Below are 22,996 nucleotides of genomic sequence, written 5' to 3'. Positions count from 1 at the left end.
AAATTACAGTGAACTCCAGGTGTGTCAAAGGGGACAATTCTCTTCCAATTTTGATGTCAAAGGAACAAGTATCCATGTGGTAGGCATACCAGGAAAATTAACCTTCCTTAAGATGTCCCAGGAACTGTGTTTACTGTGCAATCATTGTGTACCAGAGAATTGAGTATTTTCAAAAGGAGGATACTTCCTCTTTCCCTTGGTTAAGTAGATTGTTGCAGAGTGAAAATAACCCACAGAAAATTATATTTATGGCAAAAAAAAAAGGTGGGGAGTATGTTGATGTTGTAGAAAGTGGATCACTAGCAAGTCAGACAGCACAGGCAGTGAGTGGTTCACCAATGTTCAGCTTTAATCATTTATTCTGCGTAATGAAAAAGAAAAGATACTCTGAATTTTAAATACTTACTAACACGTTGTTGGCAATATATGCCCTTTCACTATACATTTTATTTTTGCTTTGTCTGTAACATACTGAGGAGGATGTTGAATAAATATACATTTTATCACGCACGCACGCACGCACACATACACACACATTGGTGACAGATAGATATATTTCAGTTTCATCTTCCTCCCATCCAAATCTTGACTTACACAACCATAAATTAAAAAAAACACTAGCACAGTGGTAAAGGCTGCTAAAAAGATGGGTCATGAAGTGTTCAAGTTCAGAATCGGAAAGGAAATAGCTATGAGGCAAAATAATAAAGCACAGTGACAACTCATTTCGGAGCCTGGTGACATGTGAATATACTCTAGGCTGAGAAAAGAATCTTCCTAATGTGTTGGTTTTTCAGGGGCCATTTCTAGGTTAAACTGAAGACAAAGGAGAATTTCCCTAAAGTTCTCTGAGCCAAAAAAAAAAAAAAAAAAAGATCAAATTATGCTTCAAAACCAAGAACGAAGGTCAATAATGCCTGTCTCCCTCCTCTGGCTACTTTCCCCAGGTTTGCTTCAGGGAAGGTTTTCCTGCTGAAGGCCCAGGCTTAGTCTTGTACTAAGTCACCTCACCACCACCAAACCTGGATTTATTCCTTTGTGTCCTGATGGGTTGATGAACGAGAGAGACAATTATCTTCAGGTCCTGCTGAGCTGGGGAATTGCATTCTGAGTAGACACCCAGTCTACTAAGCCTCAGACTAAAGAAACAGTGACTTACAGTATTTACGGCCACTATGAAAAATGATTTCTTCCTGTGTAATTTTAAGGAATATCAAGAGAGGTACTATGATTTAAATAAACAAAACTCAAAATGATTTCTCACAATATTTCATGTGTTTTCAAGTTTTTAGGTAAAAAACTTGTAAAATCAGAACAGCAATGATGATCTATCTGGCTTTTAAAAAAGGTCTTGAAAAAGCTACACATGAGTTCACCAGTAAATTGGATATTTGCTAGTTGGAAGGAAAAAGGCAAAGTTAGTAAAATGTTGCTAGAAAATAAAGTAATACTTTAATTTTGCAACGGCATGCATCTGTAGTTCCTTTATCAAAGATTCTTTGATTGTAAAAATTCATAAAAAAATTTGAGAAAAGTAAATACTTGATGAATATATTGAAAGTTTTCCACAACTGGAAATACATTAAAATACACTCATTTAGTTGGGAGAGGAAGTAACAGGGAGAGTCCTTCACCTATAATGACCAACTAAAGTTCATTAGAAATTACTGGTCGAAATTCAAACATACAAAAGACGGTGTACCTGTCTTCATGTCCCCGTAGGTACAAGAGCAGGCAGCAGATTTTGAGAGTTAAGGGACACTGGAAATAAATACAGTTGAGACTGTTATCCACATTGTATCAGATGACACGGGTTGCTTAATATGGTAGCTCTCAGAAGGACTTAAGTTTTGAACGCTTGGAATGAAACCCCCATCATGGAACACACTATGTGATTTTTGTTTTATGTAATGACACAACAATAAAAGGCAGGTGGAATTATACAAGAAGAAAAAAATAGAAATTACATACCCGAAGCTGAAGTGCTAGGCTAGGGTGAAGAAATGTGACAATGACCATTGTCATTTGAAGTGGTATGTCTATTTTAGTGGTCAATACACTATGATTGAACTCTTCCATAAAATAATAAATACAGAAGTGAATGCCAACAATTAATGTTGTCATCATTCAGTGGGTTTGTTTCTTACCCTGGAGGGTATAGTTTTATCCCTGGGACAAAACTAGTAGCTCAAATCTTTATTCCACCTGTTTCCTTCTCTGTTCTCTACATCACCTTACGGAGTTCATGGTCATCAAACTGGCTCTTGATACCCCTCAATTCTTTCCTGAAGTGCCCTGTAGGGAGTTCCAAACCCACAGTCTGTATCCAAGGGTTCTGTATCGTAGATTTAACTGAGAATCGAAAAGATTTTTGGAAACAAAATAAAACTGCATTTGTGCTGAATGTATATAGACACCTCCCCTTTGTCATTATTCTCTAAACAGAACAGTCTAACAGCTATTTACCCAGCATTTACACTGTATTAAATACTTAGATAATCTAGAGATGGTTTAAAATACACAGCAGGATGTGCACAGGTGGTGTGCAAAGACTACACTGTTTTATAGGAGGGACCTGAGCATCCATAGATTTGGTGCCACAGGAGGGTTCTGGAACCAGTCTCCAGGGACAGTGAGGGACCAACATACTTTTAAGTACCAACAAATCAAGATGCCAACGAGAGGTTCAGTAAGTGCTTTTGTTAAAAGAGAAGACACATTTCTGTTACCAGGGTCACTGTCCTAGTTCGTCATGACCAACCAAGAAAGAGCTGACACTGATCAAAGGTTATACCGGATGACAGGGACAGCAGAACTGATGCCTACAGCAGCTCTTGAGGTAGAAAATTGACTGCTCGTTACTAAACAGTGAATAATAATAGCTAAGTTAATAATGTTTAAATATCAAAGTTTAAAAACTGCAGAGATGCTATGGAGACCTTGCATGCACACCTCAGTAAAAAGCAGACCTAAGTCAATCAGGAGGAGATTTAGAAGGAATTAGTCTCTTTATACATTTCATTTGAGCTTTTATATATTCTATGCTTTGATCTTCCATTTATCTATAATCCTTTTATCTCAACAGGAAAGAAAGAAAACTCAATCTTAAAAGCTTTGAGGATTGCTCATGTTGGAACGCTCACCCAGGAAAAGGAGGAGGTGCCTGGTACAGGAACAGGAGACATGGGGACTCAGAGGACCATGTGTTTCCGGAGGATGTGGTATGAGTTTCTTAGTTAGTGAAGACAGGTGGGAAAAGTGGGAGTCTTTATAAGACTGTGAGTATTCATTTGGGCTTAGAGATCTTTGGGATTTAGGAGACTGACCATGTGCAAGAACTGAGAATTCTAAGGGCTCCTGCACCTGTACCACTCGATTCTGTGAACAGGTAATTCATCTTATGTCTTAAAAGTACTGATTTCCGATAACCAAGTTATAGTAGGTGCTGCATATATTTGGGTGGTTAGGAGACTCGTCAGCCAGTTTTAGAAGTGGCTCTCTTCAATTAGCAGTAGGAAGTCCCCAGGGAGTATGAAATGGAAGGAAATGTGGTGGAAAGAACTGGTGAGGAATGGCAGAGAGGCTCCTTCTCAGGGGCCCTATGTAGAGAGCGGGTAAGAACATGATTGTGTGTCTTATCAGTTTGTGTAGGAGACACAAATTCCTGCTTGCTTTGGAGCAGCCTTCTATGAACACTTGCAGAACCTCTGTCTGGTCCTGACACTCCTCATTTAGAGATGGAATATACTAGGCCTGACCTGGACAGTGCAGCGGGTAGGGGAAGAGAGAGAGGCCAGGGACACTTAGGGAGACACCTAAGCCCAACGTGCACAGGAAGCTTGGCTTCTGGTCCACCGACCTTGGAGACAGAACGCACAATCGTTGAAAGCACTGGAAAAGAAGGAATCACTGAGCGGATGATTAATAATGACCCCGTGCGGCTGGCAGAGAGGGCTGCGCCAGTCGAGGGGTGACAAGACTGCTCACTTTTTCACCTTCCCTTTACACACGACTTCCGCGTAGGGGGTGTGAAGGAACTCGTACAGCTGCTTGGCGTTGGCAGCGTGCCCCAGGAGGCCCGTGAGCTTGTCCAGGGACAGGGTGGCCAATTCTGCGATGTTCTGAACGTGGTTCATCAAGGAGTGGCAGTTTTTGGCGTTCACTCCGGGCATTTTTAACAAGAAGTCTTGGGGGCCAGGGTTATACTTCTCCGACTCCGGGAGGGTTTCGGAATCGGCCGTGACCGCCAGGGCCGTGGCCGCATCGGGCTGCGGCTTATTTTGTTTCAGTTCCTCGAACAACTCCGCGGTGGCATGGGGGGACGGGCACCAGAGAAGCCGCAGCCTGGGGAAGTGAAGTGTGAGAAGGGTGAGTTTGGAGCTGACGTCGTTGCTGGAGATCTCCTGGAACAAGGCACCGCGGGACGTGAGCGAGAAGGGCTTGCTCGGGTCGAACTCGATGAGCAGCACCGGGCGCTTGTAGTAGCGGGACATGGAGACGCACTGGCTGTAGAGGCGGCCGTTGTTCAAGGAGCCGATCAGGTCGCTGATGCTCTTGCGCTCCACGCACATCTCCGGGGTCAGGATGTAGTCGCCCACCTCCAGAGTCACCGGCTCAATGTCGATGCCCCGGCGGTGGATCAGGGATGGCAGCTCACTGCGAAACTCGCGCATGTCCACTACTATGCTCTGCTGCACGCCGTTCTGTTCTTGGCCACCTACAAAAAAAAAAAAAAAAAAAAAAAAAAGAGCCTTTTCAGTAATGTCACTGGGGAGACACTCTTGGAGGAGCTCTGATAGAGTTTAATATCTGTGTTTCTGTTGTTATCCTCTGATGGATGGTTACATAATGCCACGTGGCATTATTCCACATTTTTCTCTCTTTTCTACAACGTTTATTTATAGAGAAAGCAGAGGTGAATTCCCTTAAAACTAAACAGAACCGAGAGGCCTCTGTGGGTCGTTCCTAACTTGCCATGACTCACGGGTACAGACATGTCTGTTCTGGTTTGCGCTGGTTTGTTCCCTCCTAGGGCCCTCACCACATGGCACTGCGCGTGTACTCCCAAGTCCTAGGGCAGAGCCTGCTACACACTAGACACTTAGCATGCTCACTGAGTCAGTTGCCTTAGAGCTGCTGTCATGATTTCAGTGAGTCCAGAGAAAAGAGGGTCCAGAGAAAAGACAGTCCATGGGAAAAGAGACACTGCAAGAAAAACAGGAAGACAGCTTCTGATGCTCTCATGTACACACATATCACCAGGGATGGTGTAAAGAGTAGGGCTGGGACTTAAGGGTCCTAAGACTCCCCATTTCTAACAAAACTCTAGGAGATGCTAATGCTGCTGTTAAGGACTACACTTACAGCTATGGAGGGTATTGCAAAGCTATGGCCCCCCAAAAGATGCCCACACCCCAATCTCTGCAACGTGTAAATAAGACACTTGACATGGTCAGAGGGACTTTGCACATGTGATTAAGTTAAGCATCTGGAGATTGGGAGATTATCCTGGACTATGTGGGTAGGCCCATGTGTCCTTAGAAGTGAAAGAGGGAAGGAGGAGGGTCAGAGAGGAGAGAAGACATTGCAGTACTGGCTTTGAAGGTAGAGGAAGAGGCTATGAGCTAAGGAATGCAGATAGCTTCTAGGCACTGGAAAAAAAAAAAAACAAAAACCAAAAAAACAGGGAAAGGGATTCTCTCCTGGAGCCTCTGGCAGGGACACAGCCCTGCTGGATCTTTATCCTAGCCTACTGAAACCAATTTGGAATTCTGACCTGCCTGCAGAACTGCAAGACCATAAATGCATGGTATTTCAAGCCACCAAGTCTATGGGAATTTGTTACAGCAGCAATAGGAAACTCACACAGAGGCTTTAAGGATGGAACTCAAAAGGGCAGACTTCCATTAAGAGACTTCTGTGTGGTACCTACATGCTCTTATATATCCTTCTCATAGTGTCTTCCACTCTGCAGTCCTTCATGAAATGTCACCAACCTTGATGAGTTGTTAAGAATCTTATCAAAAAAGACACAGATGCTCTGAGGCAGTGTTTCCCAAAGCGTGGTCCAAGGACCACTTCCATCAGAGGAGATGCAGAGTCCATTCCACACCCACTGAATCAGAGTTTCTATGGATGGAGGCCAGTGCATCTACAGTTCTGGAAGCACTTGAGGTTACTCTGGAGTCTACTAAATTCTGAGACCCAGTGGTCTCAGTGGCCCTGACCTCACCAGTAGTTAAATCAACTCAATTTTATTCTTTTTCATGTTGCTTGGCCAACCCCAGCTGTTTTCATGGGTTACATTTTTATTTTTATTTTTTATTTTTGTTGTGCTGGGGATGGAACCCAGGGCCTTGGTGCATGCTAGGCAATCACTACCACTGAGCTGGACTTTCAGCCCCACCAGCTGCTGTCATGGGAAAATGGGGACTTGGGTGTGGGAAATTGTTACTTCTGGTTCATGGTGTACTTGGCCTTCGGCAGAACTTGTTAGCATGCCAGTGCAAACACTGCACAGAAACGAGATTGCCAGACACCTGGGATGTATGTGCCCAGAGTAACTCCCCTAGGTATACACCTGAAGTGAGAGGCAGAGGAAGGAGGGAGAAATCCCCTCAGCTGGGGGTCAAATTGGCTTTTTTGATTTAAGACCAAAACCTAATCAGCATCCACCAAAGTTTCTTTGGAAAAGAGCATTCTGAGTCTCAATCAACTGTTCTAGATCTAATACTGGATACAACCACTTCTAAGCTTAGGAGCACGGGACTCAACCTGATGTGTTTTACAGGTGACACAGTGGCTTTGTTCTGGGGAAGATGTGTGGCTATTAAATGGCAGAACCGAGGCTGGAGTGTGGGGGCTGATGTCCTCTCCCTGGCCCCATCTCTGTTTTTAGGAGTTTTTGGAGAAAAGCCAAGCTCCTTCCGGGCAACAGAGGTTCTTGGCAGAGGGCAGGGCTCACCGGCTTTGCGGGTGTCAGTGGACGCATTTGTTGATGCTGCGCCTCTTGCAAGGTCCAGGTTGGTGTCGTCTCGGCCTTCTCTTTCTTCAGGGATGACCATGCTCGCCTTTTCCCTGGGGGAGGAAACATTGACACGTTTTTTTGAATTGATTTCGAAATTCTAGATTTTAATCTTTTGAGAATTTTCATATCTGATGTGATCTACGTGACTGTCACTGTAAAAGAGAGTACGAGAAATACATCAGAAGGGAACACATAGGTGCACGTAATGGGTGAAGGGAGCGGGAAGAATTTCTTGGTTGGGTGCTACTTCTTGATCCTCTAGAGTTAAAAAAAATTTTAAAAACCCAGCTATTTATATATTTTTTCTATATTCAAGTATTTTGAGACAATAAACATGCATGTAAAAAATGTTAGAGTTGATTTGAAGCTGTGTGCAAAGCTAACGTGCTATTGGTACTTAAAATGAAATCATTTATATATATATATATTTTTTCAGGGTACTCATTAACTAGAGGTTAGAAAATCAATGATTAAGAAAATGAAAACACATATATGATAGCACTTTGATTTAAAAATCTCCAGGTGGGTGGCTCCCTTAAGCACCCTCAATTTTAAAGGGAAATGCAGGTTCATGCATGAACCAAATTTCTACCAGAGATGGAAACAGAAAATCAACATCTCAGTATGCTATACCTCAGCAGTAGTGTTCGACCATCACTCGGGTATCCACTGAAGGACACGGTGCAGTGCCCCTTGTGCTGGGCTAGGCCCTGGGATGCAGACACCACCATACAGGGACCCCTAACTTCAAGGTAGCTCAGTCTTTGTCTGTGATTGCAGATCACAATTCTAACTAAGGCTTGCAATTCAAAGCTATGGCATGACACGTTCCTCAGCAGTCACCGCGAGAGTATCCTAGGTTTGCTGTACTCATTTTTCAAAACCAGTAAAGGATGCTATAATTAACTCATGAAACAGCGAGTGTCCCATCTGTGCCAGGTATGACAGAAGAGACAGAGTCGCTGGGCCTCTTCCCTCCAGGGGCTTGTAGCCGAGTTGAGGAAACAAACAAAGCCCTGGAAAAACCTCGCAGAACTGAGGAACTGCAGCAGAACAGGCCAGAGTAAGGCGAGGCAGAAGGGGTTTGGTCAGTACTAACCAACCTCAGCAAGGGTCGGAGCAACTGAGATTTTCTGATTAAAGGAAATGAAATCAAACGGACCAATTCTTCAGCCACTATGGATAAATGATGTTTTAGAGCAGAATACCATTTAAAATACCACTAAAGAACAGAATTTGTAATTTTAAATTCTAGACTATTTGAAAGCATCTACAGATGCAAAGTTATTCTCAGTTCAGCATAAATAGATGGTGAGGGGGCAGACAAGGTTCTAGCTGTGCTTTCTTCCTCATTCTCCCCGCTGGACTGTCCTCACCTTGGCAATGGCTGGGGAGGCCATGCTTGCTGCTCCACCACAGCCACACGCTGGTTAGGACAAAAGGCTAATCAGGCAAGAAAATTTTTGCTCCTATAAATTTTTTTTTCCTTGAACATTTGGAATTACCAAATTCATTGTTTTTGTTCTTTTTTTTCCCCTCTTTATTTCTGCTTATTTTACTAGCTAAGCTACATATCACACGAGGGCCGGCATCCCCATTTCCCGATTGGTCTGTCACCTGTGGGGGGCAGATCCTGTTCCATGTCATGTGAATCTGAACCACTTGCTGGCTGTGTGACCTTAGGCAAGTCATTTAATGGCTTTGTGCCTCAATTTCTTCATCTGTAAAATGGGGCTAATAATAAAACTCACTTCAAAAGATTGCTCTGAGGACTGCATTAGACACGTAAGCTGCTCTGAACAGCGCTTGGCACAGAATAACTGCAGCATCAGTGTGGCTGTTAGGACTGCTGTATTGTCCTTAGAATGTGGTAACCGCATCCCCGAAACATCCAGGGTTACACTAAAATACCCAAAATGATTTCAAATGATTCCATGACTGTTTCCATTTGTGAGAAAAAAATATACCCCAGAAATGAAACCTGGACTCTGAGGAAGATAAGCCTTCCTAACCAGTCTCTCAAATTCGCTCATCAGGAACTTGCCATCATTGTAAACCTTTGATTCCATGTCCTCCCGTTTAGCATAACTATCGGAGTTAATCTGCGAGATAGACACAAAATAACTTTGGAAATTCAGTGTCCTGCTTCTGCTTAATCTAAAGTACTGAGGGCTCCTGCTTTTGCTTTGATATTTTCAGTGACATATGAACAGCTTGCACAATATTTTAATATAGGAAGGAGGTGCTGTATTAGAAGTCTCTCTTCAAATGGGCACTTACTCAAGCCCTCCAGCTAACCTATCTTGTGACTGTATCTTCTAACAGTAAAATTTCCAATAGTCTCACCACTTCCTTTGAAAAGCAGTGACCTCCTCAAGACTTTGCATGCTGAGGATCTTACAGTTTTCTACCCCGGGAACATTTTATTATCAATACCTAGTAGTGTGGTCTCTTTTCTCTTATCAATCTGTAATCTACTCATCTTTAACACAGCCAAACAATTCTTCCCCTGCCAGTTTGCCTGATTCATTCCCTTCTGGTTAAATAGGAGTGTTGCTTTTGTTCTTACACCACCCATGGAGGCCTTGGCAAAAGCACATTATCTTATTCTCATGTTCAATTTTCTTCTAAGTACAGAGCGGGGGGGGGGGGGGGGGATGCTCTTTCAGCAGAGAGACACCTCAAATGCTGTTTCCTAAACAAACACCTCTCAAATTCCCCAAGTTTTCTGGGAAGGCAAATATCTTAGGATTCTAGATAGCAGAACCATCGTTGTGTAATATGGGAGATTTCATTTATAGCAAGTAGGCAATTGCCATAGAAAAAGTTATGGTGGATCTTAAATAAAATTAGAGTAAAACCTGATGTGGAAACATTGTCCCATTGAAGTGGGGGAGTCCATGTTCCAGGTTCTGCTGGGTGAGGTCTAGGTGCGGGGGTTCACTTACATGTCACTGAGCATAAACCAGGAGTGACATGGGGTCTCCTGTACCTGACCACTACCTACTAAAAGTACCACTTGCTCAATTAGGTTCCTGATGTATCAGAGAAGAGGCAGCCACACAACTAAAGGCTGGTACAGAAAACCCACCCCCTCAGACGATGCCTGCCTGGCGGTCTAAGCTCCTCTGGCCACCGTGCCCTGCAGGGAAAGGGTTAATTCACTTGACAGGAGATGTTCAAACTGCCCACTTCCCAGACAGGCCTGTCTCCTTGGGAATGGCCTTTGGCTCATGAGTGATGACCCCTGGAATATTCTTCCTGGTAAGAGGGCTTTGAATGCCTGAGGCCTTGGGCCCATGTCCCCTTGTCCCCGTTTGATTAGACAGTTATGCTAAAAATGTGGCTCGTGGTGAATGCCTGGTTTTGCTCTGAGGTTTGGGGTCTGCGTGGCTGGGCCCCCGTGAAAACCCTGGAGGCCAAAGCTCTATGAGTTTCTCTGCGGCCAATCCTTGCCCGTGCGTTCGCAGGTGGCTGCCGGGAGAGTTAAGCACATCTCTGTGACTCTAGGGCAGGACACTTGGAAGCATAATCCTGGTTTCCCTGGATGTCACCTGCCTGTCTTTTCCCTTGCTGATTTAATCTGTATCCTTTTGCTGTAATAAACCCAACTGTGAACATAACAGTCTTTCTGAGTCATGTGAATCCTTCTAGAGAACCAGTGAGTCTCAGAGTGGCTTTGGGGACCCTTGAGGGGAACACTAATACCCTAATCTGAATATTTTAGCTCTCGGTGTTCATTTGTGATTTGGTGACAATTACTTTAATTAGAGACAATGTAGGGAGAGGATGTTTTTTAAGAAAGAGTGAAAAAATGGGTAGGAGGTACTGGCCCACATCACCAATTCTTTGATTCTAGCTCCTTAAATATCTCTTAAATCTGTCCCGTCCTCTCCATTAACCCAGTGATGCAGGCCACCTTCTCTCACCCAACAATCACATCAGTCTTCTGACTAGTTTCCACGCTGATTCATTTCTCAGTTTCATGTCAGAGAAAACCTTTACAAATTCACCTAAGTCACATTCCCACTCAGAGCGCTGCAATGCTGTCCTGGGCCCTGAAGTCCCAAACCCTCAGTGGGCCTCTCGCACTCCCGAGCCCTTTGTTCAGCGTGACCGGCTTTCCACCCCATCTGTCTGGCAAATCCCACAGCTTTTTCCAGAACCAGCTTGAACACCCCTGCCTCCTGCAGCTGCTCCCGACCGGCTTCTGGCCTAGGTCGATCCCTCCATCCGCTCTCCTGCTAAATCTTTTCTTTTACCTTTGCTGTTGGCAGTGCTCTCAACCCTATTTATTATGCTCTTTATGGTCATTTAGAGTCTAGGTCTTTTGCACGGGAGGATAAACTCCAAGAAGGCATAGACTATTCCCACCCAGAACCTAGAGGCAGTGCGGCAGGATGGCTGTCCATTTTTGAAATCCTGTCTAGTGCCCTGGCGGCTGACTGCCACTAAAAAATAATTTTTGCCCTCTTGTTGCCACTGGTACCTCGCCAGTGTCTTGAGGGGTGGAAGCCTGGTGTGGACCTGCCACACTCATGCAGGCCGTGGTCTCTGAAGGTCTAACCTCTCTGTGGCTTAGCTCAATGATGCCTGATCCAGCCTTGGCCCTGGCTTCTGAGGCCCCTTAGAGATCATCTTCCCATACCTAATTGCAATTTCCAATGACAAGATCATTGACAAGATCCCTGGTGAAGGATCATCAGATTTCTAGAAAGCTTTCAGGGGCAAGAGGTAGCCAACCAGTTTGTAAATATCTCATAAACATTTTCCTTATGTTAAGCTGAAAAACATTTTTTACTGGGATTTGGAATGCTACAGATCTCCATTATTAAAAGCATACACATATGTTCAGATAAACAACATCTTAAATTTTTTTTTCTCCCTGGAATGTTTCTACTGATGGGGATCAGAACTGGATGGGTCATAAAAGTATTTCCCAGTAAATGGTAAAGTAGCCACCCACCTACGGACAATGGAGATTTTACAAGGAGGGAAAAAAAAATCACAATTCAATGGAAAAGGAGGAATCTTGTGCATAAGGTGGGGAGGAGGAAGATTTAAGAAGACATTTCTTAAAGAAGCAATGTTTTAGTAAGATTTTGGATGTTTCCTATTATAGTTTTTTAAAAGCAGAAGTTTTCTTTAACATTTTCCCAATATAGGCCCAGCATCCCTAATCCAAAAATCTGAAATCCACACTGTTCCAAAACTGTCTAAGTGCTGACATGATAGTATAAATGAAACATCCCCCAGCTGACTTCTGTCCTGGGGTGCAGTCGAAAAGCCGGTGTGCTACAAAAGCTGTCTCAAATGACCTTCAGGCTATGTGTACAAGGTGCATTTGAAACATAAATGAACTTTGTATTTAGACTTGGATCCTATTTTAACGTATCTCATTATGTATGTGCCAATATTCCAAAATCTGGAAAAAAAAAAAAAAAAGAAAAAACGAAACAAAACTTCTAGTCTGAAGCATTCCACGTAGGGAACACAACTGGTGCTCTATTAACTAAACTGCTGAAAAGCAGTGGAGATGGTGGGAGAGAAAGGGAGGAAGAAAAGGCAAGTATGCAAGAGGCACAGTCTGGGGACACCCTGGCTGGACCCCACTCCCCATCCTCCCCCTCCCCTTTTGCCCAGGGCTGGTGCATCTTCCCCCACCCAAGAGGCCCCTGGCCTGTAAAAGGCTCTTGGTGTTCTCGCGACATCCATGCTGATCATTGAGGGAGTACCTTATGAGTTTTTCAAAAGCTTCTTTTTCTTTCCTCAGAGCGGTGAGATAGCGTTGCTCTTCTGTGGAACCTCCATATATGAGAAAGTAAACCCTGCAAGTCAAGACAGAACTCCTTTAGGCTGCAGGAACGCACTTTTTAATCCATGAAAGGAGCAGCAGAGCATCTGAAACCAGCAACCCAGACTGCTCAAATAATAAATGTTTGACTAAGAATCAAAGTTACCATTCATTACGTACTTAGTCAAATTCAGCTGCCTAAACCCCACCTGTCAAAGGTCTCATTCCCCAAAGAGTTTTTTTTTTTTTTTTTTTTAATTCTTTCATCAAATGGGGGAACAGAGTGAAGGATAATACTGAAATCTATCTGGAGGGATAGAATAATTCTCTCCTCATAAACATAAAACAGAATTTTAGAGGCTTCTCTTTTTTTAATTTTTTCTCTGCATCTCTGCCAAACTTAAGCTGGAGAAGAGTTATAAAAACCGGCTTATAAAAGGTCACATTGGTGAAAAATAAACAGATGAATCTATATGACCTTTACCTTCACAATACTTTCTTGGTTTTCTTTTATTCACATATTAACAGAACAGAGCCGTCACACATTTTATATAAGTACATGGATGGAAAGGACATATGGATTCTATTAGGCATCTCAAAAAATAATTTGATATATTTTCTCTTAAAAAGGCCTGCTTTTAATATATCTTGTTTGCAGCTAAAAGCTGAATTAAGCACCTCTGCTCCTCAGTGGTTTTCTTTATCAGAGGTACTCTCCCTTTTCAGCCTTGGTTTTTCTTTTAGCCTTCATCTTCCTGGATTATGTTTCTCTGACGAACAGACAGGGAAATCAGTGGGCAAAGAGTTAAGGGGCCTTGGCTCTCCTGTGGATGCATCCTGTGGCTGAGGCCAAGTCCCTCGCCACTTCTGGGCCTTAGTTTCCCACTGACAGAGCTGGTAGCTGTACCCTGGGGTCTCTTCTGCTCCAAATAATATGCTATTCTGTGCTCAGACAAGAAAGAAACTTCTACACACACACTAGCTACAAAGTTGATCAATAGTAAAGTATGAAAAATTTACCAGCCTGTAGTGATTTTACCAGCTTCATCTAATCTCTTTATCTCTGTATTATTTCTGATCCAGCTCCTCCATTCATCTCCACTCTGAAAGGCTGCATTAGTTAGACTGCGAGAAAGGTTTCTTTTGGCTCTGCTTTTGGTTCAGGCTGAGTTCAGGATATTAATTTTGCTGTTTATTTCCCCTCAGATAAGTGGAGAGCTAGAACACTATATTCCTTGGGAGGCATCGTTTTCTCATGTGGTATTTCTGTAGATTTTTCATTTGATCCTTCTTGAAACTCAAGAAAACTGGGTATAGTAATCCCCCCTCCAAATGCTTTCATTTTATGTGGATGTAATTTAGAGAGTCACTTATTAAAATTTATAAGAAAGACATTTTATAAGATTAAAATGATTCAGCCAAGTCATAGTTATAACTTCTGGTAGAACTTAGAATGCTAAAACATTACGCTGCACCCCATAAGTTGGAAACTATCACAGAAAGAACACTGTGCAGTGCAACAAGAACAGGGGTAGTCCCTTAGGTCTGATGCTCAGCTACTGCATCTGACATTCGTCCCATGCTGCTCAGATTCATCAAAAAGCAAAATAAGGTTCCATAAGCCCAACCTGCGTGGTCACAGTGGAATGTGGGAGGTAAGCAAACTGCCAATGTTCTTTGTGACTTGCCTCAGAGGTTTCCCGGGCCTGCTGGCCCTGTATATTTCCAGCTGCCGGACAAAGGTGAGCTCTGCGTCGTAGAGCACCACGTACCGCGGCTCCACTTCGTGCAGCACCCTGGTCAGTGCATACGGGTCGCTGCAGCCCAGCAGTGGGTGGATGATGGTGAGCGGCTCCTTGAGGATCCCGTAGGCGGCATCCGAGGACAGATTGACATCGAAGGCTTCGTGCTTCACCTCCTCCTCGCCACTCTCCGGGCTGCTGCCCGCTTCTCTGCGGTAACCTTCCTCCACGTCCGCGGCCTCTTCCAGTTCCTCTGACTTTCCGATCATCTGAGTCAGCGTCAACTTTCGCTTCTTCTTCTTGAGACTCCTGTCTTTGGCAGAGGCCCGATCTTTGTTCTGGGGCTCTTTGGGTCTTTTGTTGGATTTCACGGCTCTCTTGGAGCCGTCCTCCTTTCTGAATCTCATCCACACCTCTTCAGCTTTGCTGTCCTTCTCAAAGGTCTTCCTGTAGAGCCTCAGCAAGAAGGCCTCGGCGCCCGCAGTGAGGTAGTCCCGCAGCTGGGCGCACGTGCGCTCATCGCTGGCACAGATGAGCACCTGGCCTAGAAGCAGGGAAGAGCGTTACCTGGTGATCGCGCCGGTCCCTTCCCGCGTCCCTCACTGCTTCCTCCAACGCAGAGGCACCTCAGCCTCCTCTAATGGAGCCACAAGTTACAAATCGTCTAAAAAGGGTCTTGGGTGCCCACTGCGTGCCTTCCCTTCCCTCTTTGGCAGGGTTTCTTAAATCTTTTGTGTCAAGTTGAAGCCAGAGCTATTTAGAGTCTCATGGAAAGTACAGCCGCAGCCGAACAGTGGCTTTAAGGAAGCTCTTTTTAATTAATAACTTTGCAGAGGATCTTTTATGCCCGAATAAATTCCAAATGGATTATAAAGTCAAATGTTAAAAATTAACTCAAGAAGAAAAAGAAGTGGGCTGGGATTGTGGCTTAGCAGTAGAGCTCTGGCTTAGCACGTGGGAGGTGATGGGTTCAATCCTCAGCCCCACATAAAAGTAAAAAAATAAAATAAAGATATTGTGTCTAACTATGACTAAAAAAATTAAAAAAATGAAATAAATAAAAAAAAATAAAAAGAAGTGACTATCCATTTCTTGATGGAGATTATGATCTAGACTTAAAAGCAGTGGAAGAGGTTGGGTGTAGCTCAGTGGTAAAGGAGTGGCAGAGGAGTTGCCTAGCCTGGCAGGCCCTGGGTTTGATCCTCAGCACTGCAAAACAACCACCTTCCCCTAGAGACCATTGTTTTTACTTTATAAGAATAATATAGAAAGCTGTATTTAAGAAAGGTGCAGTCACAGAACTTTTAATAACTATGACAAACGTTAGTAATCTTTACTGTATAAAGAGCTAATACAAACTGTGGACATGGTCTAAATTGGCCAAGGAAATGAATACGATTCACAGAAGAAAAAAATGCATTTCAGAAACTATGGAGCTTATCAGATATCAAAATTTAAAACATCTTCTTCAATCAAATTAATACAACTGTTAGATGTATATAAACTATATGTACAGATACGTGAGTACTCATAACAAACAGCTAGGTTAAAAAGAGATAAGCTCTTAGGTTGCTAAAAGAAATGAGAACTTGATAGAAACTGGTGTGATAATATGTCTAAAGAACTTTAAAAATGTTAATTCCATTTGACCCATTAATTCTATATCCAAAAATTATTAACTATGCTAATGACTTTAATAGTGTGAAATAAAAAACTCTTGAAAGGAAACCTGGAAAGAAACACACCAATGTTAACATCAGCTGCTAGAGGCAATTTCTCCTTCTCCCTTTCTTTATCTTTTTTACTTTTCTGCAGTGAGCACCTATGACCCCGGGTCATAAATCATAGCATGTAAGTTCTGGGATATTATTATCAGTGTATTTACTAACACAAGGATTGGGTGCTCCTTGGTTGCTTTGTAGGAGTTCAGAGACTCAATAGATACTTTTCTTTTTGATCTGGTCTTATTTTTAAATTTATAGTTCATGTTTGGTCTATTGTGTCAATCTACTAGAATACCCATGTTTGAAGACAGCAGGCCTAAAATTTGTATTTTTTTCTAGGGTTAGCCCAATGTCACTCCACAGGAGTTAAGCCTCTTTTGCTGAGTTATAACACAAACCCATTGGCTTATTCCTTAGGGATTCCAGATTGAAGGCCTGGTGAATACATATGCAGAGATTAGCTGAATCTTTAAATAGAAGTCCTGATAACCCAATCAGTGAAAAACCTGCTTCATGAATGCACAATGATTTAACTTGGAGAAAAATCACATCAAAGGAATAGAATGGAGACTGCTGTAGGATCTGCATTCTACTGGCATTTATTCAGCTACAGTTTATAAACAAAATAGTTAAAGAGCTTGTCAAATTAAGGCTCATCTGAAAGCAAATGTCATCATGTCCTTTATTCCTACCTGGGCCACCAAGGGCTTCGCTCTCCTTATTTTCGGCCTCAATTTCTTTCAGTACTTCAGTCAGTGCCTCCCACTTGGGGTTCTTTTCTAGGACCAGTTCCTTTTTTGATTCTGCATAGACATAAAAGATAACCTCATTCTATGTGATATTATCTACTCCTCAGGTATTCCGAAGGCTTTTAGTTCACCAGCACCATCTCATAAGCTTACACCAGCACCCTTCCAGTTATCAATTGATGGAATGATGCTAGATAGAACCTGCTTTCCTAAAAAAGCCCTACTTAAGGTCTAAATGACAGATACTTCAAACCGGCACTAACACAGGTGGTATGAAGCCTTAACAGAAAGTTACATGCATGGTGCTAAAAGGAGATGGTTCTATGTTAGCTGACTACTGTGATGCTTTGTACGGGGAACTGGTATAGAGTGATAGTATTATTTCCAAAATCCCCCCAATTTTTATAATCCTGAACATGGAGAAAAGAAGACAACAATCAAACATTTATTTCTACAATACTCAAACACAGCATTAATATGTATTAATTAAATCTTGAGTCAGACCTTTAAACTAGACAGAAAGTAAGTATTAATTCTATCCATCCCTTTAAGAAGACTAGTGATATTTGATACTATATTTAGATGTTAGAATCAAATCCGCAGGTTCCTCCTTCTAGTCTATTTACATTCTTTTTTTTTTTTTTAATTTATTTTTTAGTTCTCGGCGGACACAACATCTTTGTTGGTATGTGGTGCTGAGGATCGAACCCGGGCCGCACGCATGCCAGGCGAGCGCGTTACCGCTTGAGTTACATCCCCAGCCCCTCTATTTACATTCTTTAAAAGTTAAAAGGGGGCAGGCATGGTGGGGCACACCTGTAATCCCAGTAACTGGGGAGGATGAGGCAAGAGGATTGAAAGTTTCAGGGCAGCCTCAGCAATTCAGCAAGACCCTGTCTCAAAATAAAAAGTAAAAAGGGATGGGATGTAGTTCAGAGGTAAGGCACCCCTGGGTTCAATCCCCACTACCAAAAAGAAAAAAAAAAGTTACACAAGACTTTAAGTGCCAAGATAGTAGTTACTTTGGAGTTTTATTAAAAAAATCAATTTATAGTTTTTACATAGCAGTAAGAATACTCTTGATTGGTACTGGATCATTGTTATTTGGAATCCTTTGGCAATCTGAGATTTGTCATGCTCAATACCTTCAATTTATGAACAAATAACATGCACATATGTATTTAACATGTTGCTGAAGAATGTAATTTACATTTTTAACTTGGTGTTTCCACGCCAAATACTTAAATAAAAGAAACACTTAATGACTTAAGTACCTTGCCCTTCTTTCATCTCCGTTTTTTCAGGCATTTTGCCTTTTTTACTCATTTTGGCATCTGGAACATGATAAACCCTTGCTCGAGCATTTACGAACATTGAGGTGCTGGAGTCAAGAAACAGCCAACCTAGTGCAAAAAGTTAAAAAAAAAAAAAGGCTTCAATTCATGGTTAATTTAAAATAGTCTCTTGACGGTCACATGACCATATCCAGTTGGCCGCCATCTTCTTTTCCTACCTACCAGGACTTTCCTCATAGTTATGGCCTCTACCACTGTTTGGCTAGACTAGTGATTTTTGAAGTATGGTCCATGGACTCCTGGGTGTTCCCAAGATGTTTTTAGGCAGTCTGTAATGCCCAAACTCTTCTCAAAATAATACAAAGACATTATTTGGCCTTTTTTTTAAACCACTGTGTTGATATTTCCAATAAAGGTATAAAAGTCCTGTGGTGGATCACATTATTGATGCATTTGTGTAAACCAAGGCAGCGGAAGGAAAGTGTACTAGCAGTAAATGCATTCTTTACTGACTTAACGTTTAAAGGTTATGACTTAAGAATGATTCTGAAGGAGTACAAATTATTAATTGTATTAAATCTTGACCCTTTGTGCCGAGGGTCCTGGTAATGGGGGAAGGGTGTAGCTGGCAGGAAAATAAGATGGCGGCCAGTTGTGTATATGTGTTATTTCCTGCAAATCTCTTCTTTTCAGTCCTCAATACTAGCTGACGAAATCCACCCCTTGCTGTCTCTTTGGGGAAAATGAATTTTAAATGCCTAACAACTAAACTTCCAGAACACAACCTATTTCTAAGTTGGAGACTGCCTGTACTATACGCGGTCTTTTCTAGAAATAAAATTGCCTGGAATGGATATGAATATTTATTATTACACAGAACAGAAGTTATGTAGGCGGAAACATTAGCTATCAATAAAACCTACATCCTTGTGCAGTGAACATAAAATGTAATTTGAGATCTTAGTATATAACATGTAGTTGAATATAGCACGTCCCATATCTGGCCCCCCCCAAATCTAACACTTTATTCAAATCAACTCCTAGAATAATATTAATAGTGTTATATCACACCTGAATTCTGACCAAAAGCCTTCTCCGTTGCTCTCAGAGATTCCAGAAGGTTAAGAAATGTGACACAGTCGTACTGAGAGAGATACTGTAGCAAAGTTCTCAGTATCTTTAAATCCTGAACCAAGGATTTGGTCTTGGCTCCAAGCTGGTGCCACAAGGGGTCCAGATAATGGCGGATTGTCTAAAACAAGAATAAAACTGAGTATTGCTAAATATATTCAATACAGCTTTCTAACACAAACTGTACCTTCAACGAGGATTGCTCCTTGTTCCCTAAAAATGGTTAAAACAGTAAATTTTCACGTGATATATACTTTACTACAATTAGGAACCCAAAACATTATTCCCCAAGGAAGTGACTAGAAAATTTCAGTTCATAAAATTCTAATAATAAATCTAATTTTTCAAATACAAAGCCGAGTATCTTTTGCTATAATCTTTATGATCAGATAGTAGTCAACCTATTATTATGTTTATCTATATTATTGTCAAGGAGGGAAAAAGCCTGATAAACATCAGAAAATCAGTATCTGTTTTAATGAACAGAAGCAGTGTCATTGCACAGCATCTCATCTAACAAATTGAATACTGAGCAGATAGTTACTTGGAAGACCATGTAATCTACTGGCCGAACCAGGACTCTGATAAAAATGAAATGATTTACTATTAATAATTACTCCAGGACCACAGGAAGATGCCAAGACTGTCCTAGACAAGTTGGGACATTAAACTAACGACATGCCTCTTTTGTAAAAAGATCTACAAAAGGTTAATTTTTTTTTAAACAAGATACAAGCTATGTCTATGTTTAAATGTGACTACTAAAAGAACATCTAAAACAATGCTTTGGCTTTTATTAGCCAGTGGATGATAAACAGATATCCAGTGTAAAATATATAGGCTATTTTTATTTTTCTAGTGTTTAGTGTCATATATAGTCTATATGTGTATAAATAATATATATGATATATGCCATTTATATCATATATACAAATTATCAGCACTCATTAAATTATAACACACTTTAGGATGGAGAAACAGAATACATGAAATTAGTTTTATGTGTTAATATTTCACAATAAAAGTGATTCTCTGAAAGACTCAGAGAAATGAGAAGTTAAACTTGTTCTTTTTGATAATCATCAGTAACACAGAAATTGATTCAGAGCTTAAAAAAGACATTAACATCTTCTACCAAAGTATAACAAAAAGTTGCTTGGAAATTTTAAAAGCCAGCATTTTCTGGATCTATAATTCATTATAATATTAGACATTTATATACCAGTATTAAAATTAACATATGGTGAAAAAAAACTCCCCAAACTAATGTCATACCATTTTCTCAATTTGGAATGTAATTTTAAGACACAGGGGGTTTCATATTTATCACCCAAGTTATTTTTTTATTCCAAAAAAGAGATGATAAATTCATGCATAATTACGAAGCATTCTTATGTAAAACTCTTCTACCTGTAGATATCCAAATATTGCCATTTCAGAGCAAAGTTATGTATACTCTTCTTGACTATAGTTAAAATAAGAGACGACTACTTACAAAAGAGCTGCAAAATTGAGTTATGCTCACATGCTGAGCCGCCCTATTTTACTACAAAGACTTTGCGATAAACCAAAGCAGGTATACCTTAAATCATTTCCAGTTGAATTGTAAGATAACAGCACATTTCTATTAAGAACACTGCAAATATTAAAAGAACTTGCATTCTTTAAAATGGCAACAAATCATACTTAAAGTAGAAAAGAAAAAAAGAGCACCTTGTCGAAAGGTTTCCCAATAGCATTTTCTAAAGATAAATCTTCCACTTCAAGAGTTGGGTTGTGGCTCTTCAGCTCCTTGAGACATGCATTTAAGATGTCCAGGATGGCTGTCTGGATGGCGAGCATGGCAGGTGTCATGGAAACATGGATCTCCACCACCTCAGGCTTGTGCTGCTCTAAGAATGAGTGGACGGACACATGGAACCTGAAGAGACAAATAGTTTCTGGAGTTTCAACAGAGCTATGTTTTCCTGATTCCAGTTTTTAATACTGTAATAGTTTTTGCAAATGAAATTATGGAATGAACAAAATGGAAAGCAAAATGGTAATGTTTTTAAGACGACTTTGGACCTCCATCAATAGAAGTAAATCAAATAAGGCAGGGTCAGCAGACTCCGGTCTGGGCCAAGTTCAAGGCCTGTTTTCATTAGGCTTATGAAACACAGTCCACCCACTGTTTCCCATTGTCTTCGGCTACTTTTGATTTTTCAACAACAGAGCTGAGTTATTGTGACAGGCCATATAGCCTGAAAAACCCAAAATATCTACTCTCTGGTCGTTTATAGGAAAAGTTTGCTGACTTCTGAAATAAGGTACAATCAAAAAAGGAAAAGTATTACAATTACTACTCTTTTTGTGTGTGTGTGTGTGTATGTGGTGCTGGGGATCTTAGTGCATGCAAAGCAAGCACTCAACCAACTGAGCTTTGTCCCCAGCCCCAACTACTACTCTTAACATACTGTATAAACAAAATACTTGCTAGCAAAGGTTGCAAAACTGTTTGAAAATTGAAACTTTGTTTTCCCTGGAAATTTACATAAATTCTTTAAAATCTTTCTGCATCAGTTCCCCAGTGAGTAATCCTCAAACCCGAAGTGGCTGAACTGGCCAATAAAATCTGCAGTTCAGTAAAAGGTGTTGTCTGTGGGCCTCTAACTGCTGGGGGCTTCACTAAATGTTTGAGAAGGAGTAAAGTAGCTGTCCTTGAGTGGATCTGAGTAACTCTCAGAAAAAGAACTCTCAAATCTCTTTCTACTTTCCAAAGATTCACAAATGGAGTGACCACATATACTTATATCTGGATGCATTTGTTAGGAACATGATAGGGCATCTATCTACCTAGTACAACTCGTCACTGACATCGTATTATATTTGTGTTCTATTTTTAAGGTGCAATTAAATTACAGCAGACCCTATTACAAAAATGTATTACACATGATTTACCTTGGCCATAGGTGGAGCTTCTTCACAAAAAGATTTCTCATCACTCTTTCCACGTGACAGAAACCAGTATCAAAGGCCACGGCGTTGTCTGTGAAAGCTTTGATGAAACCACGTTTGTTTTTTTGGCGAAAGAGACGCAGGATGAATGCTTCCTGGCAAGACTCGATTATCCTGTGGGCTCTGTACACCAAGATGCCTGAGGGGGGAGGGACAGTTTAAGCTACAGAACAGACGTGCAGTTTTCACACACACACTTCTGCTCATCCACACATTCCTTCTACCTTTTCTGGAATGCCTACTTGACAAGGGGCAGGCCCTTTTCTGGGCTGGGGATAGAGCCACGAGCAAAAGGGATATGAGCCCCCACCCCTGTGGAACGTGGGGTACACAATATAAGTAAATAAAAATAGTTAGCACGTTTCAAGTGGTAAGGAGAAAGAATGAATGAGAAGAGAGGGAGAATGAGGCCTGGCGGTGGTGGTTTGGGATTTTTAGACAGGGTGGCTTCACCAAAGTGATGCTTTAATAGATGTGGGATGGAGACCGGGAAGAGTACCTCCAGAGTCATCTGGGCCAAGAATGGTCCCAGCTAAG

The 22,996-nt window shown here is 41.6% G+C and overlaps 2 protein-coding genes across 11 annotated transcripts in view; one reads left to right on the top strand and one right to left on the bottom strand.

Moving 5' to 3' along the window:
• The window catches only part of LOC308652548 (uncharacterized protein), a 243,226-nt gene that overhangs the window by 22,565 nt on the left and 197,665 nt on the right, over positions 1 to 22,996 (top strand). For 4 of the 10 annotated variants that reach the window (XR_014022814.1, XR_014022815.1, XM_081300444.1 and 1 more), the window contains one exon: positions 3,086 to 3,221. Coding sequence is in view for 8 of the 10 variants with exons in the window: in XM_081300444.1 (XP_081156570.1) it covers positions 3,086 to 3,221 (136 nt within the window). In the remaining 2 variants the exon portion in view is untranslated. Of the gene's footprint in view, positions 1 to 947; positions 1,007 to 3,085; positions 3,222 to 6,898; positions 7,035 to 7,966; positions 8,579 to 10,058; positions 11,736 to 12,800; positions 13,034 to 22,996 lie in introns of those variants that run through there. The other 6 variants (XM_081300451.1, XM_081300453.1, XM_081300452.1 and 3 more) reach the window with 6 other exon arrangements.
• ERCC4 (ERCC excision repair 4, endonuclease catalytic subunit) overlaps positions 328 to 22,996 on the bottom strand; it is a 28,436-nt gene continuing 5,767 nt past the window's right edge. The window contains exons 3-11 of the mRNA XM_081300443.1: positions 22,403 to 22,598; positions 21,176 to 21,383; positions 19,403 to 19,583; positions 18,311 to 18,439; positions 16,980 to 17,090; positions 14,510 to 15,107; positions 12,763 to 12,855; positions 6,965 to 7,077; positions 328 to 4,717 (exon numbers count right to left, since the gene is read on the bottom strand). Coding sequence (XP_081156569.1) covers positions 3,984 to 4,717; positions 6,965 to 7,077; positions 12,763 to 12,855; positions 14,510 to 15,107; positions 16,980 to 17,090; positions 18,311 to 18,439; positions 19,403 to 19,583; positions 21,176 to 21,383; positions 22,403 to 22,598 — 2,363 coding nt within the window. The 3' untranslated portion in view covers positions 328 to 3,983. The remainder of the gene's footprint in view (positions 4,718 to 6,964; positions 7,078 to 12,762; positions 12,856 to 14,509; positions 15,108 to 16,979; positions 17,091 to 18,310; positions 18,440 to 19,402; positions 19,584 to 21,175; positions 21,384 to 22,402; positions 22,599 to 22,996) is intronic.

Source organism: Spermophilus citellus (genome assembly GCF_964194105.1).
Source record: "Spermophilus citellus genome assembly, chromosome: 6".
Lineage (NCBI taxonomy): Eukaryota > Metazoa > Chordata > Mammalia > Rodentia > Sciuridae > Spermophilus > Spermophilus citellus.
This window is presented reverse-complemented; position numbering and strand designations above follow the sequence as displayed.